The 16,923-nt window shown below is 48.1% G+C and overlaps 1 protein-coding gene across 1 annotated transcript in view; it reads right to left on the bottom strand.

Moving 5' to 3' along the window:
• Window positions 1-7,029: 7,029 nt before the first annotated feature.
• The window catches only part of FCHSD2 (FCH and double SH3 domains 2), a 359,064-nt gene continuing 349,170 nt past the window's right edge, over window positions 7,030-16,923 (bottom strand). Inside the window, exons 18-20 of the mRNA XM_036745787.1 lie at window positions 10,944-11,073; window positions 10,776-10,858; window positions 7,030-9,102 (exon numbers count right to left, since the gene is read on the bottom strand). Coding sequence (XP_036601682.1) covers window positions 9,019-9,102; window positions 10,776-10,858; window positions 10,944-11,073 — 297 coding nt within the window. The 3' untranslated portion in view covers window positions 7,030-9,018. The remainder of the gene's footprint in view (window positions 9,103-10,775; window positions 10,859-10,943; window positions 11,074-16,923) is intronic.

The raw sequence follows: 16,923 nt of genomic DNA, 5'->3' as shown, positions 1-16,923 counted from the left end.
TTGTGAAAGACGACTCAGAACAAAAGGGAAAAACCAGGAGAAAGAAAAAAATAAAAAACAAAAAAAGGTGAAAATAGTATGCTTTGATCTACATTCAGACTCCATCATGGGTTTTTTTTTTTTAGTTTTTAACATTCACTTCCATACAATTTTGGGTTTTAAATTTTCTCCCCCTCCTTCTCCCCCCTCCCCAAGTCAGCATGCTATCTGGTATGGGCTCTACATATACATTCCTATTAAAGATACATTAGTCATGATGTAAAGAAGAATTAGAACTAATGGGACGGGACCATGAGAAAGAAGAAATAAAACAAAAGAAAAGGAGAGCAAAAGTATGCTTCTATTCCCATTCAGACTCCATGGCTCTTTCTCTGAATGTGGATAGCATTTTCCACTGTGAACCTTTTGGAGTTGTCTTTGAACCTTGTATTGCAGAGAAACGCCAAGTCTATCAAAGTCAGTCATTGCACACTGTGGCTGTTATTGTGTACAATGTTCCCCTGGTTCTGCTCCCCTCACTCAGCATCAGTTCGTAGAAGTCTTTCCAGGTTTTACTATTGTCTACCTGCTCATCATTTCTTACAGAACAATAGTACTCCATTACAGTCCTGTACCACAACTTGTTCAGCCATTCTCAATTGATGGGCATCCCCTCAACTTCCAATTCCTGGCCACCACAAAAAGAGCTGCTATAAATGTTTTTGTACACGTGGGTCCTTTCCCCTTTTTGTTTTTGGAGGGAGGAAGGCAGGGCAATTGGTGTTAAGTGACTTGCCCAAGGTCACACAGCTAGTAAGTATGTCAAGTGTTTGAGGCCAGATTTGAACTCAGGTTCTCTTGCCTCCAGGGCCAGTGCTCTACTCACTGTGCCACCTAGCTGTCCCCTTTCCCCTTTTTTATGATCTCTTTGGGATACAACCCTAGAAGTGGTATTGCTTGGTCAAAGGGTATGCACAGTCTTATAGCCCTTTGCGCATAGTTGCAAACTGCTTTCCAGAATGGCTGGACCAGTTTACTACTCCACCAACAGTGCATTAAAACTTTTGATTGACAGGCTGGCCTTTGGCTTGGGAGGGAAGGGGGGGGTTAATCACACAGCATCAAGAGGAAGTTATATCCCAGGATTAATGATTAGAGCCTCAGCCCCAAACTGAGCGTTTAACCTGACCCCAACAGGTAGAGGGGCCTGAGGAATGAATGCAGGGCTCTCCCCCTGAGTCAGTTACTGCTTGCTAAACCCCACTTTCTGTTCCCTGTTGGCCAGCTGAGTCAACACTTGGAACCAGGACCCCAGGGACTTGTGGTTGTGGCCATGGCCACACCACATTGATGTACGGTCAGATGTTGCTTGCAGGGAACCACGGTGATGTTTCATGGGCTGGACTGCCTAGCAGTGAGGTTTGTTCCACAGGCAGAGGAGGGCATTGTGGAGGCATGAGTATGGCCCTGTTAGGGGTGGGGAGGAAGGCTCCTGTGTCCTTATGTGATGACCCACAGGTGGGATAAAGACAGCCAGGGCAATGGGTCTAGGGAATTTGGTGGAGAAGGCCATGGGGATAGAGGATATGTCACCAGCCTTTGATGGACAGCTGACTGTCAGTGGAAACAGCTAAGACTTTGGAGCAGAGTGTCCTGAGTTCAAGTTGGGGCTCCACTCCTCGGTGACTTTGGGCAACTTAATCCCTCAGCACTTATTTGTGAAGTGAAGGGGCCAGATGAGGTGATCACTGAGGGTCTCACCAGCTCTAACTCTGTGCCTCCATTTGAAGAAAAATGTGAACTTTACACAAGGCCAAATGAGCATGGTCACCATGGGATGAGGCCTTCCCTATCAGCCCCAGATAGGCCCTCAGTTCAATTGAGGGCAGGAGCAGCAGCGATCAGGGGACACCCCCTGAGGGCATGCTGGAAGGTACTTGCCCTTTTAGCTCATTCTTGCTAAGGAAGTGCCAGGCTCCAGTGCTTAGCTGCTGGTGAGGGACTAAAAGGGGTCAGCCCTCTGAGTGCTTGGGGATGAAACCCTGGGTACCCCACCTTCCTCAGGGCCAGCCTCCCCTCTGTGGGTGTGATGAGAAGGGAGATGATGCCCACCCTGCCCAGGGCCCGTGTAGGGGAAGGCACAGAATTTAGCTAAGACTTTAGCTCAGCCTCTTCGTCAGGCTTGACACCAACAGAGATGTCACAATACACAGCATGACAGGATGAGTGGCTGTAAGGTCTCAGGGAGAATCCTACCGAGAGAGGGAGGAACCAGCAACCATACCCCAAAGGAGGAATTCCAAGTCAGAAGGGAGGGAGGACATTCCAGGCTGAGAGAACAGCGAGCAAGGCCCTAGAAACACTCCTATGTCCAATGGTCTAAGCCCCCTATGACGCTGACATGATGTTTCAAGTCTAGTGGCTGAGAGGGAGCTTGAAGCTTCGAGAATACCGGCCTTTGTCACCTACCATGTGGGCAATGCCCACCAAGCCATTTTGTTTCTCCAGGCCTGTTTCCCTCTTACGTCAAACAAAACGGATGAACTAAAGGTTCCTTTTGGCTTAAAAAAAAGTCTCTGCTTCCACAAAGGGCTCTGAGGTCCATGAGAGGCAGGGCTTTGAGGCGAATGTCCTGAGACTAGTGGCCACCAGAGGGCGTCCGTCACCCACCAAAGTCCTAGGTCAGGTTGGTGTCTGTGAAGCCGGGTGACTAGGAATGAGAACCGCTGATCATTAGGGAGCATGCCGAAGGTCGCAGAGGCCTTTCCGTTTACTGTCTGTCTGATCTGACCCTCAGTAAACTTGTGAGGCAAGTATCAGGTGGAGTGGAGGTTCTAACCTGGGATCCCGGCACTTTAAAAAATGGCTAACTTTTTCAATAGAATTGGTTTCCTTTGGAATTCTAAGTATTGTATACATTTAAAACATTGTGAGTCCTTGGTGTCACCAGACTGCAGGACGACTGCCCCGACAGTCGCCACACAGAGGGTGGGCAGACCAGCCCAGGCAAGGCAGCCTGGGCCTGGAGGTTCAAGCCACCGCTGCTGCCTTCTTTGGTCCCCATCTCCCCTCACGCTGTGATGGGGACGGCGCCAGACCCTGAACCCAAGAACCCTGGCAATGGAAGTGCATCCGGCCCCACACCCTCAGCTGTCATCCTGGGAAGCAAACATGCCGCATGGTGATTGCTCCTGCAGGCTCCTTCACGCAGCCGCAGAAAAGAAGGTATTTTGTCAGGGGAAGTGACATGAAAGAAAGGGCATTACCACCCACTTCATTGCAGAATCTGGAGGGCTGGGGGACCTAGACAGCTACACGGTTGCTGTGGATAGAGTGCTGGGCCTGTTGTCAGGAAGACCTGGGTTCAGATCTGACCTTAGACACTTACTAGCTGTGTGACCCTGGGAAGTCATTTAACCTCTGGGTTTTTGCCTGTTTCCTCAACTGCAAAATAATAACATCTTCCTCACAGGGGTATTGAGGGGATCAGATGATATGATAAGTGTAAAGTGCTTAGCCTGGCACACAGCAGATGCTGTAGAAATGCTTGTCCCCTTCTCTTCCCCTCCCTCCGCCCCCTACTTTTCCATCAGACTTGCTGCTCAAAACTTCCCATGTGTCTTGTCTCCCCCATTAAAATGTGAGATTTTTGAGGGGACTTAGCATATATAGTAAGTACTTAGTAAATGCTTCTCCTCCCCCCTTGCCCCTCCAGGACACAGAAAAGGCTAAGAACCTCTGGAGGAGAGAAATGACCACCCCTATTTCACAGATGAAAAAACTGAGGCTCAGAGAAAGGTTCTACACGTAAGCAGGGTGCTCTTGCCAGACTCCCTTACCTGCCCTCCAATTATCATGGGTTCTAGGGCTTGGAGTGACGGTGGGTTAGGAGGGACAGAAAGCTCAGTCCTCCCTTTCACCTCTAACTGTCCACCCTCTGTTAGCGGTTTTCCCCTCCCTGTTGAGTGTGGGAGCGCAGAGCCACGACAAGGCTGGTTCGTGGGTGTGAAGCTCTTGAGAGTCATTTTCTTCTCCCCATGAGGGTACACGGCCAGTTACTGCTGTTCTAGCCCACCTGCAGGATCCCCAATCAGCTAGGGGCAGCAGGCACACACAACTTTGCCTGTGTATGCATGAAGAAGGCAAAAGCCCTGGGGCGTTCATCTGTTATCTCTGAAGTTCGTAGGTGATCTTCCTGCAGGCTGGGGCTCCTGGGGGGAGGAATGGATGGAGGGAGGAGACTTGCCTCGGGTAACTGGAAAAAAGGCTGAACTTATCCCTACTACACAAGTTTAAGTAGGAAGTGGTCCAAATTACCAGCTGATGTAGGCACCTCCAAATGAGATACCTGTAAAGCACTGAACATAGGGCCTGGCGCATAGTAGGCGGCCACATAAATGCTTATTGCTTCCACGGTCCTCTTGGAGACTCTTCTTTCCTCAGTCCTCAAAGTGCGGGTCTACCCTGGGCCTCTGTCCCAGGTCCCCACTGACCAACCCGTAGCAGCAGCTTGCTCCAGCTTGGTGTGTACTTGCTTCAGGCAGAGTTCTCCAGCTGCAGGTTATTTAGTCCCTAGCCTTGGGGGAGGCCAAGTATAGCCCGCAGTGGAAGGCAGGTGGGATAAGGAGAGGATTGGGGCCCAGGTCCTATTAGCAGCTGGGGACATTTAGCCTGGAAAAGCAGCAGATGAGGCAGGGAAGAGCTGTTCAAGTACCTGGAGGGCTCTCATTAGGCTCCATGGGGAAACCTAGTGTTTTTTTTTTTTTTTTTTGAGGAAGGAAGGCAGGGCAATTGGGGTTAAGTGACTTGCCCAAGGTCACACAGCTAGTGTGTCAAGTCTGAGGATTTGATTTCAGGTTCTGCCAACTCCAGGGCCCGTGCCACCTAGCTGCCCCCAGGGAAACCTGGTGTTACCTGTTGTGTTCCAAGCCCCATTCTGCTCACCTGAGTGCAGGCTCTGATCCTCTCTCACTGTCTCCTTGTTGATTTCCCTCTATCAGTCTTTCCTCTATACAACCAAAGCCTAGGTCTGGCTATGGCATTCCCATGCCCATGCTCCAGTGACTGGTACTCTGGGATCCAATGCAAACTCCTGGCATCTAAAGTCCTTTGCCCTCTGGTCCCAGCTCACCCCCCCCCCCCCCCCCCCCCCCGCCCCAAGCAGTCTATTCCAGCCAAGCTGGTCTCCCGGCTGTCTTCATCCTATTCCTTTCCCCAGGTCATACCCCAAGCCTGGGATGGTCTCCCTCCTAAGCTGAACTGTAGAATCTCCAGCTTCCTCTAAAGCTCAGCTCAAGCACGACCATTTCCATGGACCTTTCCTGTTGAGGTCAGATTTGGGAGAGCAGTTTGGGTGTGAAAGAATTCACCTAGATGACATTCTTTTAGCCATTCATTGGGAACTTTATTTAATGTGTAAGCAGCATGGGCCTCCTTAGCAAGAAAGCTAAATGAGACTCTGATATTTGGGGGAATTATGCTTCTATAGAGGTTTCAGAACGATGATGTAATTTTAGGGAATTATGGTGGTTAAAGATTAAGCATAAGAATTCCTGACACAGGATGAGGGCGATAAGGAATTTATGACATAGGATGAGGGGAAAAGGACTTTAGGATGCCCTCAAGTTACGGCTACAGAATGAGCCCCAACCCCCTCTTCACAAAGTACTGGAAAAGCACCCCTGACTATTCTTTTTAACCCTCATGGCACCATATGTATTTATACATCACTTATCTATGTATGCAGGATCTGCTTGCGTATCCCCATGGCTTAGTGGCCTCCTGGCACTATTAGGCACTTAATAAATGAATCTGAGTCCATGTAGTAGAATTAGGAGTAATACAGGCGCACACCACGTCAATCTAAGAAGGGTTCCCAAGAATTATTCTCCTGTTCTTCCTGTCTGACCTTTCCACCTGTGTTGGATACTCTTCCTTTAGTCTTCAAAGCATGGGCATACCCTGATGATCTGTCCTATGTCCTCATTTCTACCTCCACTCTCTTTGGAATCTGACCCTCCCCTCTTCACTCACAGGGCCAACACTACACCAATAAGGAGATGCCATGAGGCATCTGCCTATCTCTAGTCTCCTCTCTGCAATTCATTCTTCATGCCTGGCAGTCGTATTGCTGGTATATGGGTCTGAGCACTTTATTCCTGCTCAAACACCTTCAGGAGCTGCCTATTATCTGATGGATAAAATAAAAGCTTCCCTTTCTTATCATTAAGGCCGTTCATGATCTGGGTCCTAGCTACCGTCTAAGCATTCTCTCTTCTTTGCAAATGATGTTCCAGCCAAACCGAATAATTGGCTGTTTCCTGATTTTTTTCCTGCACTCTCTTGCCTTCATACAGTCTCTCCTGCCAGGAATGTCTTTCCCTCAGTGCTCCCTCCCCACCACCCCAGCTTAAAGTGATCTCTCTTCTAACTTCTCAAAGCACTCTGTTTGGCCCTCCCCTTTGCCCTGATCTACCTTCTATTAGAGAGCAAGAGCTATGTTGGATATATAATGATCATACTAAGTGCAGATATTTGTACAGTGCTTTAAGATAGTTCTTCACAAAGAATTTGGTATGCACTCATTTGCTTTTTTGACTCCTTTGCAATGGGCCCCTAATGATCTGAGATGCTCCCCTAAAGGAGATTCCAGGACTGAGATGGGAGATGCTGCTTCCGATGTCTTTTTCTATCCTGACAGTCTGGGATCCTAAGATGAGTCTGGAGAGTGGAGCTTGTATAAGGGTATGTAGGACGGATGGTCAGACTTAACTCTCTTGGATTAGAGCTTCAATTTGGACTTTGGAGGTTGGAAGAGATCACCAAAGCTTGCCTAGGGTCCCTGTCCTTCTGCCACAGTATCTGGCGTATCTAGAGAAGTGTTCACAGACTTTAATTCTTCGAAGTTAGAACTGATTTCGAGAAAGTGTGGGAGGAGGTTGTGGCTGGGGGAGGCAGTGTATTGGCTCATCCCAGCTGCTGACTATTTTAGAGGAGATGGAGATGCAATCAATGGGATTGTTTTTGCCAAAGCTAAGAAAACTCAAAGTCTTAATTCCACTTTTTTATTATTCAACATTTTATACATAATAAATACAAACTTTTTACAGCCAGTACAGAGGAAGCCCTTGCACAGGTGTTCTCAGTGTACTGACACCGTACACTGGGATACATGGAGTACGTGCCCTGTACGAACAAGTCATAGTTAAAAAGGAGGCATTTTTACAACTTTTTGTTTTAAATAAAATTAGCAGCTCTTACAGAAAATATTTAAAATATAACTAAAGAGATTTCCAATAACACTCTCAATTTGGAGAACCTTGATTTGCGGGCACAGACAGACAGACTGGCTGGAGGAAGAGGAGGAGAACAGCAGAGTGATACTTACTTGACTTCGGCATCATGGTGCTTTTAACGTTTCTGCAAACTTTTAAATCTTAAAAAACACTTTTTTTTTAAACTTAAGAATAAGTTTGATAAACACATAAAAAGACCTCAAACAGATCAACAGGTTAAGAGGCTCAAAAGAACAAAAAATACAGAAAAGATTCATCCACAGTCCTTGTTCCTGATGAAGTGAAGCAGTCCAGGGAACGTTTCCTTGGGTGACACGGGACTTTTGGTTGGGGGCCTGGGAAGCGCTCTCTGCTTCAGAGATCTTTTTCTGAGGTCAGACTCTTTGTGTGCAAAGTTCAGAGAATGTCATCGAAATGTAATATTGATTTCTTTAAAAATAAAACAGTAAAAGCAAAGCAACCTCCCACAACAGCCCTTTTAAGCTAAGTCATCAATGCTCTATCTCCTGGTTTAGGCAGAAAAGCTTCCTGCCCAATCGTGCAGACAAAAATAGTTTTCCTTAAATACCTGGGAGCTGCTTCTCCCCAGAAACTTGAGATCTCGTCAGTATTGCTAGTGAAGCCACAGTTCCTCTCTGTAACGGGGAGTTGGGTGGGATTCTTCACTGCATGATTAGTTGGGATTTGTGCCAAGCCCCAAAATGAGGCCAAATGGCAATGTCTCCTTTTTCACCTTGGGCTTCAAGGTCCTGGTTAAATTTTTCTGGACACTGATGAGACCTGAGGAGGCAGAGGGTTCATGCTGCTGCCTCAAGGCCACAGTGGACCAACTACCCCGGACTCACTGCTGTGAACCAGTTGCTGGGCTGATGAGCCAACTAGAAAATAACACTTAGTTCCCTGAACTTTGACCTCTCCCAGGTTACCCAATGACGAGACCAAGTTGTGGCTGGGATGCAGCTTCTGGGAGGTCCATGGTGATGACAGGTCAGGGTGGGTGCTCCAATAGGCATGAGGCAAATACTCAGTAAGGGGAGGTCAGCCAGGTGGGGCTTTCCTATGGAGATGAGGCCTCTCTCCTTGATGTGAGGAACTGCTCTGAAATGTCCTGCCCCCTTCCCCAGCTGGGGGGCGGGGTGGGAGGGCAGGCTGTGACTACTAGACAAGTAGCAGGAAAAGGAACACCAAGGGCACTGAGGCCTTTTGGGGCTGGCAGCGTGACCCATCCTGTGACGTGCCAGGGACTGTGATGAGGAGCCAGCCCTCCCACCCGAGCCCTGTGCTTCTGCCCCTCTTCTGAGGCTGGAGAACCTGATTCATCTTCATCACTCATCACATGGGTGATGGTGCTTGGGGGTCTGGGCAAGTCTGTAACACATTCCTATGGCCACAGTAATATACTGTACTAGCACATATGACAGGAGGGGCCTGGGAGCAGGCCACACACATGGCCAAGAGCTTGCCCCAAGTTGCAGGTGTGCCTGCCTGGCCAGGGCCATTTGCCACTCTGGGCTTGTGCTCTGGAAGGAGAGATGACTCACAGAAAACAACAAGCAAAGGCACAGAATCTTCATGACTGAGGGGAGGAAAAGGGCAGGCCGATGCTGCACACAACATCCTCCCTTGTTCCTGCTTCTTAATAGAGTCATCTTCATGCAAAGGTGCCTTAAAAAAATGAGCCTGGCCAAACTGGACCGGGTGGGCCGTGACTGTGGGGCAGATGTGCTCTGTGAGAGTCCCGGCATCACACTAGTGTGATCTCCACGTCCTCCATCTTTTCTGTGGGCCGGCGGTGGCTCTGAGTGGGAGGAGGGGGTGCAGCTCGTACCTGGGGGAAAGAACACACAGAGCTCCAGGGGCATACTGATCTACCATCTAAGCCTCTGAACACAGTAAGACTTGATGCTCAAAAGGGAGTAAGAGAGACTAATTGTTCAAATGCTGCTTTGAACATGGGCTTACATTCACTCAAGTCATTCTCTACTTACACTCAGCCCTGGGAGTGACACTGAGGCAACAGGGTGTGATGTGATGAATGAGTTTCTAGAGGTCACAGGATCCTAGCTCTAGAGTGGAAAGAGCCCCCGAGACTATGAAGCCCAAACCTCACATTTTACAGATGAGAAAACTAAGGTCCAGGCACTACACGTCAAGGTGAGATCAATGAAGGTCCTCAAGGCATCCTTCTTCCCACTGTGTCCTGTGACCATTTACTCCTGTAGGGTGCTGGGGAGTCACAGAACCATTCTGGGCCTCAGTTTTCTCTCCTGCAATGAGGAGACTCGACAAGGTGGTGACAGCCTGGCGCTGTACAGAGCTCTGGAAGGTACGTACTCTGCATGCTAAGAAAGAGGCAGCGTAACATGATGTAGTCACTAACCAGGTGGGAGAAATGTGGGTTTCAGTCCTGCCTTTGACTCTGAGTCTCCAATTCCTCCTCTGTAAAATGGGCATATTAATACTTACTTTGGAATCGACTGGGAGACATGGCAGACGCTGGCCCAGGATGGCCTAGCATGGCGCGCCTGCACTGAAGAAGGCCGTGTGATCTATGAGCACAGCAGAATGGCAGCAGCTTAAAGAATCATGAGCTGTGCAAATTTAGGGACATCTCCTCTAAACATTCACACATGGACTCTCTGTGCCTGATCCCTGGTGGAGCACTCCGAAGCTCACACTGGTCTGATCAGCCGCAGTCAGACACACTCGAAGGACAACAATCAACCATCTTAGTATGGGTCGTTGTGAGGCTCACGTGAGATAAAAGTGCTATATAAACTCTGACCTCTATTACTACTGCTAAGAGATCATGGTGGGCTCTGGGGAAGCTTTGCCAGGGGGAGTCACTGACGATGATGCTCAGACTTGGAACACATTCCTCGTGCCAACTCTGTGAGACAGAGGCAGAACCGATGCTGTTATTTACAGAGGGCATGAGAGACCTAGCAGTCTGCTTTGGGGTCCTGGGGACAAGTGGATCATCTCATGGCCTTGTGTGAGGTCAACCTCAGACTTTTAGCAAAGGAGGAGGGATGAGAGGCCAGCTTCTCCCTCAGGGACAAAGCCACCAGCTCTGTTTCTACAGAACCAAAACATTCTCCTCAGAAAAACCTTGGGAGGCCTAAGTTACTGTTATTTCCATTTTATCGGTAAAGAAAGTAAAGCCCAGAGGGCTTGGGAGAAAGAGCGCTGGATTGAGAGCCAAAGAAGCGGGCCAGCAGAGGCTCTGTGGCCTTGGGCAAAGTGTTCTCACGCTCTAGACTTCATTTCCCTATCTGTAAAAAGAAGAGGTGAGACTAGACACGCCGGCCAAAGTGCCTATGATCCTCTTTAGCTGATGTCAGAGTTAGGAGTCTGTATGTTCATTTCACAGATGAGGGAACTGAGGCTCCAGCAGGCACAGTGTCCTGCTAGACTCGAGAATCAGGCCTTGAGCCCAGGGCTAACACTTTCTCACCCAGGGGAACCAGGCCCCCCACAGCCCTGGGCCTGGATACTTACAGGGCGCAGTTTGCCGTAGGAGGCCTCCGGTGTGTGTCTCGGGGGCTGAGAGAAGCCGGGAGAGTCTGAGCTGAAGCTGTTTTCTGTGGGAGAGAACAAGGTCAAGGGTGTGGGATCCCAGGTGGGGTCAAAGGGAAGCAGCAGAGGAATGTGTCCCGGGAGCCTTACCATTCATGGATGGAGACCTGGGGAAGTACCTCGAGGTCCTCTTGTCAGGGCTGGGGGAGGGGCTGCTGGGTGGCTGGTCATAGAGCGGCAGTGGAGGCAGAGAATTGTGCGGCTTGGGGGAGGGAGAGATCTGGGAAGAGAAGACAAGTGGTTAAAAGGTCTGTGACGATCAATAAGAAGGCACATCCATTTAGAGGCTTTGCTAACACACTCTAATATGTCTTCTGTAGAGTGAGGCATTGGCCAGGGATGTGAAGTTGGAAGACCTGGGTTCAAATCTCAACTTTGGTACTTATACCTGTCAACAGGCAATCATGTCATGAGACATATGTGAAAACCAGGTAGGTTACAAGGGACATGAACACACATATGGAACCCAAAGAGTTCACCATCCACATGCAGGTTTGCATATTTATGGCAGTACAACAGAGGAGGAGAGAACAGGAAGGGGTGTGGCATGGGAGGGGAAAGGTGCAGTATAAGCCCTCCTGAAGGGGAAGAGCAAAGGCGATGGCAAAAGCCAAATTCTTTTCCCTTGGGAACCACTAGGCTTATCTGCAAAGGACCCAGCTGCACAAGCATTTTTCCCAGCCTGGTGCAGACCTGCCCGCGCCTGTCTTGCCTCCCAAGGACACACAGGGAGTCCAGTTTGGGGTACAACAAACTATGTCAGCTAGGTGGTGGGGGATTTGTCCTTGACACATTCAGGGCCTCCTGCATGCTCTGGGTCCAGTGTTTCTGGAAAATACGGCAACTCAAAAAGACAAGTTCAGGGGGGTCCTTAACATAGCCTGTACTATACTGGTCAAGTTACCTTCCTTCTCTGAGATTCTGTTTCTTCAACTGTAAACTGAAGGCATTCAATTAGATGATGTTTAAAGCTCCTTCCAACTTAATCAACCTAGTCTGATACAACAAACTTTTATTTTGACTGAACCTATGATTTCATTGATATAGGGAACTCCCAGTGGGGAAATCCCCTGTACCAACATAGATCAGCCCGTACTATGCAATCTACAGTCTTAGAGAGTTGCCTGCTGCACTAAGAGGTTAGATGACTTGCCCAGGGTCACCTAACCAGCATAAGTCAGAGGGTTTGAAACAAGGTCTTCTTGGCTGTGAAGCCAGCTCTGTCTGGACTATACCAGCTGCACCGTATGCATTGGAATGACTGTGCCAAGCACTGGGGATATACAGAGATGAGAAGGAAACAGCCCATGCCCTCAATCAGTTTGACCACACAGCACCTTATACTTGTCTGGTAAAGAGCTTCCTATCAGATTCCTCTGGTTAGGAGCAGACAGGACAGTCATGGGAAGGCTGCATCTGAGAGGCCGAGGGACTGCCATTCTCTCCTTCTGTTGGTTATTTCTGCAGCCCTCTGATTCCAACTCACATGGACAGTAACCTGACAGTGCAGTGGAGCAGGAGCAGTGCTGGGTGTGGAGTCTGAATCTGGGCCCTGATGCTGACTGCTGGGACCCTGGGACAAGTGTTTCCTCATCTGAAGGAGGTGGATAATGACACCTGCCCTTCTTACCTTGGAGGGTATGAGCATCAAAATGTCACATAAAAAGTACCACAGCCACCCGGCAGCTTGGCCACTTTGGTGAAAGCTGCTGGGCAGCCAGGTGCCTGGGTGTATGAGATACAACCACCAGCTGGCAGACGGAGTTTTTAAAAGCCTTCTAATGAGCTGGGTAATGACAGTCTGAATGGAATAAACGTATGCACGAACATTCTGCAAACCCCCCAATACTGCATGGTAACGGGGTTCAAAGCAACAATCATGGAAATGATGACCACAGTCATAAAACTGGTGGCCCACGTTCACAGAGCAGCACGTGGTCACACACACCGAGTCCCAGCCACTTTCGCTCCTGGTATCATTGTCACAACAGTAGTGAGATTGAGGAGGAGAATCGTGAACCCCATTTAGCAGAGGGAAAGATGGAGATGCCAAGAGGTCAAGAGCCTTGCCCAGTATCACCCAGCCCCCGCATGGTGGAGCTAGGACTCCTGACTCCAAGGCAAGCAGTTTCTCAAACATCCTGCTTTGTTTTTTATGAAAACAAGCTGATGTACAGCATGGAAAATCCATTAGCAACTTGAATATTTCCGTTTATTCACAGAGTAGTTTATTCTCACTGTTCGTTGAATTAGCCTCAGGAATGATAAGCGCTCACATTTTTACTGCATTTTTATTGTTTATAAAGTACGTTCTCCTCAGGACAACCCTGTGAGGGTGCCAAAATCATCATTACCGTTTCACAGATGAGAAAACAACAGTCCTGGGAGGGACAACGGGGAGAGGATACCCACACCAATGAGATCACAGATCTAGTGGAAAACTTAGAGATAAGGAAATACAGATGGGTTTTGCAAAGGCAAAGGGATTTGCCTACAATTCCATGGTGAGTCTAAGAGCTCGTATTTAAACCCTGGTTATTGTCTTGTAATTCAGTGTTCCTCTATTACATGTTGCACATGTAGGACACCGGGAGGGATGACTGGCTACCTGTACTCCCCACAGATGACATATGCAGCCAACATCCGTACATGTCCTTTGTGACCAATGATACCCACTGCAGACAGCGAGAGTTCACAGCCATGAGGAGTGTAGCTGGGGCCCTGGAGCTCAGCAGTGCTGATCTGAGCACTCACCTGCTGGTTGCAGCCCATTAGCACCATGTTTGAAGCTACTTTGTGGTAAATATACAGCTCCACATGCATGTAACTGCAATATATTTTCTTTGTTCAGAAGACTGACTAACCGTACAAGAGACCTTGATCCCGGGGAGCTGGGGGAAGGAGAGAAGAGGATGCATCCTGTAAAGCATCCCTGTGGGTTTAGAGAGGGACCCAGTGGAGTGCTAGAACTATACCTTAGGTATTTTCTGCATCTGCTCAGGGACTTCTATGAGTCCTCTGAATCTGCCATATTTTCTGTGGGGTAAAATAAAGGTTGTCCAAGCAAAATGCAGTTATCACATTGAATGTTTGCAGACGAGCTGGGGACCATATTACCTGTATTTGGAGAAACCAAAATATGAGCTATCCCTAGCTTTCTTTTTGAGTTTTCTCTGGAATCAACTCTGGGGTGAGGAAAGACCAAACCAAGTCAAAGAGAGATACTGATCCTCTGCCTATGCTTAGCTCAGGATAAGCAACCAGTCTGTGGCAGCAATGCCTCATGTTTGCCTAGGGCTTTGTGGTGACAAGTGCATTCACAGTCAGTATCATACAGGTATCTCCAATAATCTTGGGAGAAGGGCAGAGCAGAGAAAGGATAGGACCTGCCCAATGCCACATGTGGAATGAGCCCAGGAGATTAATATGGTCACCATTCTGACAATTGTGTGGAGGACAGATAGGTGACTGGACAAGAAGTGAGATGGCCAATTAGGAAATGAGGGATGATGAGAACCTCAACTAAGGTGGCAGACGTGAGTAGAGAGGAGATTGATTTAAGAAATATTAGGGAGGTAGAGTTGACAAGACTTGACAACTAATTGGATATGGGGCAAGGCTATGTATAAGGGAAGGGTCAAAGAAAGATTATGGGGCTATATACTTGGGGTATTGGGAGAGGGTGGTGGTGCCCTCAAGAGAAACAGGAAAGTCAAGAGGAAGGGTACATTTAGGGGAGGAGATAAATTCCATTTGCATACATTGAGAGATGTCTAGGAGGCAGTTAATGATGTGGGACTGGAGTTCAGAAGGGTGGTTAGGGTTGGAGGGATAGCTCAACCAATTGATCAGTTGGGGGGTTATCCGTGTAGAGATGAAAATTAAACCCATAAGAGCAGATAAGATATTGAGGGAGAGTGTAGACATGGAAGAAAAGAGGATCTAAGCTAGAACCCTGTGGGACACCTAGGTCGATGAGATGGCTCAGTGTTTTCAGAGCATAACAGGATTTGGTATCCATCACTCTAACCAAGACTACTGAAACAGCCTCCTAACTGGTCTCTGGACCACCCTATCCTTCATGTGGTGGCTGAAAAAGCTTCCTAATGCACAAATCTCATAATGCCATGCTTGCACTCAAAAATTTGACTTTTTTCTCAAAAATGTGATTTCCTATTGTCTCTTAAGATACAATACAAACTCCTCAGCCTGGCATCTAAGGCCTCACACAAACTGGTATCAACTTTGTATGTCACATTATTCTTCCTTTTACATTCTCTACAGTCTAGCTAAACTGGACAACTGGCTGTTTCCAGACACCGACCTGTTCTTCCACTGCGGTGCATTTGTGGAAGCTATTTTCCATGTTCAGAATGTTCTCATCCTCATCTCTACTGGTCCAGACCCAGTTGTGCGATCATGGGCAATTTACATATCTGAACCTTGGTTTTTTTCACCGTAAAATGATGAAGATACAAACTCTGAAGCCCAAAACAAATTGGTTATTTTTATTGTTATTGCGGACCCCTTTGTTTTCATTTGCAGGCCTACTCAGATGCTGCATCCTTCCCTCTATGATGTCTTCCCTGATTACTTCACCTCCTCTCTTTTTCTCATGTTCATAGAGCCTTTTGCTGGGCCTGTCACAGAACCACAGGAGTCTCATTCAGCCCATCCCTAAAAAGGATTCCGTACAGGACACAGCTGACAAATAGTGCTCCAGCCCTTGCTTGAAGACTCCCACTAACTTGTAAGGGAAAGGTCATTCCAAATAGGTATAGTGCTAATCATCAGGAAGCTTCTCTTGACATACGCCTCCCTTCCCTTCCGCCTCTGAGGTAAGTGCTTTGGCTCTGTCCCAGTCCATTCATGTGTGCACGTGGTGTATCTCTTCCTCTTAGACTGTAAACTCCAAGAAGGCATGGAGTGATGGAGCACTTCTATGAGTCTTATAAACATTTTCTAATCTCCTGGAAACACTGTAGGCTTTTTTGGAAAAGTGATACACAATATGGACAGTCCGTAGGATTCAGAGCCAGAAGGGAACTGCAAGGTCATTTAATGCTGTCCAATGCAAGCATTTTATAGGTGACATTTCCACAGCCTCCTGTGCTATCCTTGTGGATAGTTTGGAAAGTACTGTTAGGTAGGAGTTGAACCAGATGAAGAAAAGAAGTAGGCCCAAAGAGCATTCATAATGGGATATGGACTACAGGGAATGAGGTCTCTAATGGGGTGCCCAGGGGAATCTGTCTTTGTGTATTGTTCAATACTTTCATCACTGACTTGGAGGAAGGTACAGATGGAAGTAGACCTGGGAGGGATAAATGAACAGAGTCAGTAGGTGAGGATGGAACAACGGAACAAATTAGTTAAGATAAAAGATACTAGGGATGAATGGCGAGTCCCAGACAGGACATCCAAGAATCAACTTCACAGGTACAAGAAGTGGGGAGTATAGCTAGGCTGCAGTTCATCTGAAAAAGATGCTGGGGTCCTAGTGGGCCAACACAAGTCTACAGTGCCATGTGACAGCCCCAAAAGACAATGTGACCTGAGGCTGCTTTAAGAGAAAGAGGGAGGGGGGAATCCGTTCCTGCTCTTCTGAGTCGGAGCGTACCTAGAGCATTGTTCTCATTTCTGGGCCCACATTTTGGAAAGGACATTGGTCATCTGGAGAGAATCCAGAGGGGATGGTGAACAGGCCGGTGGAGGGCCTTGGGATGCTTAGCCTGGAGAAGAGAATGCTTAGGGGGAGGGCCGAATGGGACAAGATCTGGAGGCGTGTGACTTGCTCTGCCCAGAGAGGGTTTCAGTGGAGTCTTTGTGGGGGCTGGCCTAAGGAGCTAAAGGCTTATCCAGAGACTAGGAGTTCTCAGGCACAGGCTGGAGGACCACTTACAGCAACTGGATAGTAGTAGGCTGGACTAGACTAGAGGCATCGAACCAAGGGAATCAGATTAAAATGTAACGGGGAAATATTAAACCAAAGAAATAAAAAAACACTCCAACACATAATGTTAATTTGTGGCTTTCCAAGTCAGCGTGTGGCCTACAGGGATCCTTTTTC

The sequence above is a fragment of the Trichosurus vulpecula genome, chromosome 2, assembly GCF_011100635.1.
Source record: "Trichosurus vulpecula isolate mTriVul1 chromosome 2, mTriVul1.pri, whole genome shotgun sequence".
NCBI classification, from domain to species: domain Eukaryota; kingdom Metazoa; phylum Chordata; class Mammalia; order Diprotodontia; family Phalangeridae; genus Trichosurus; species Trichosurus vulpecula.
This window is presented reverse-complemented; position numbering and strand designations above follow the sequence as displayed.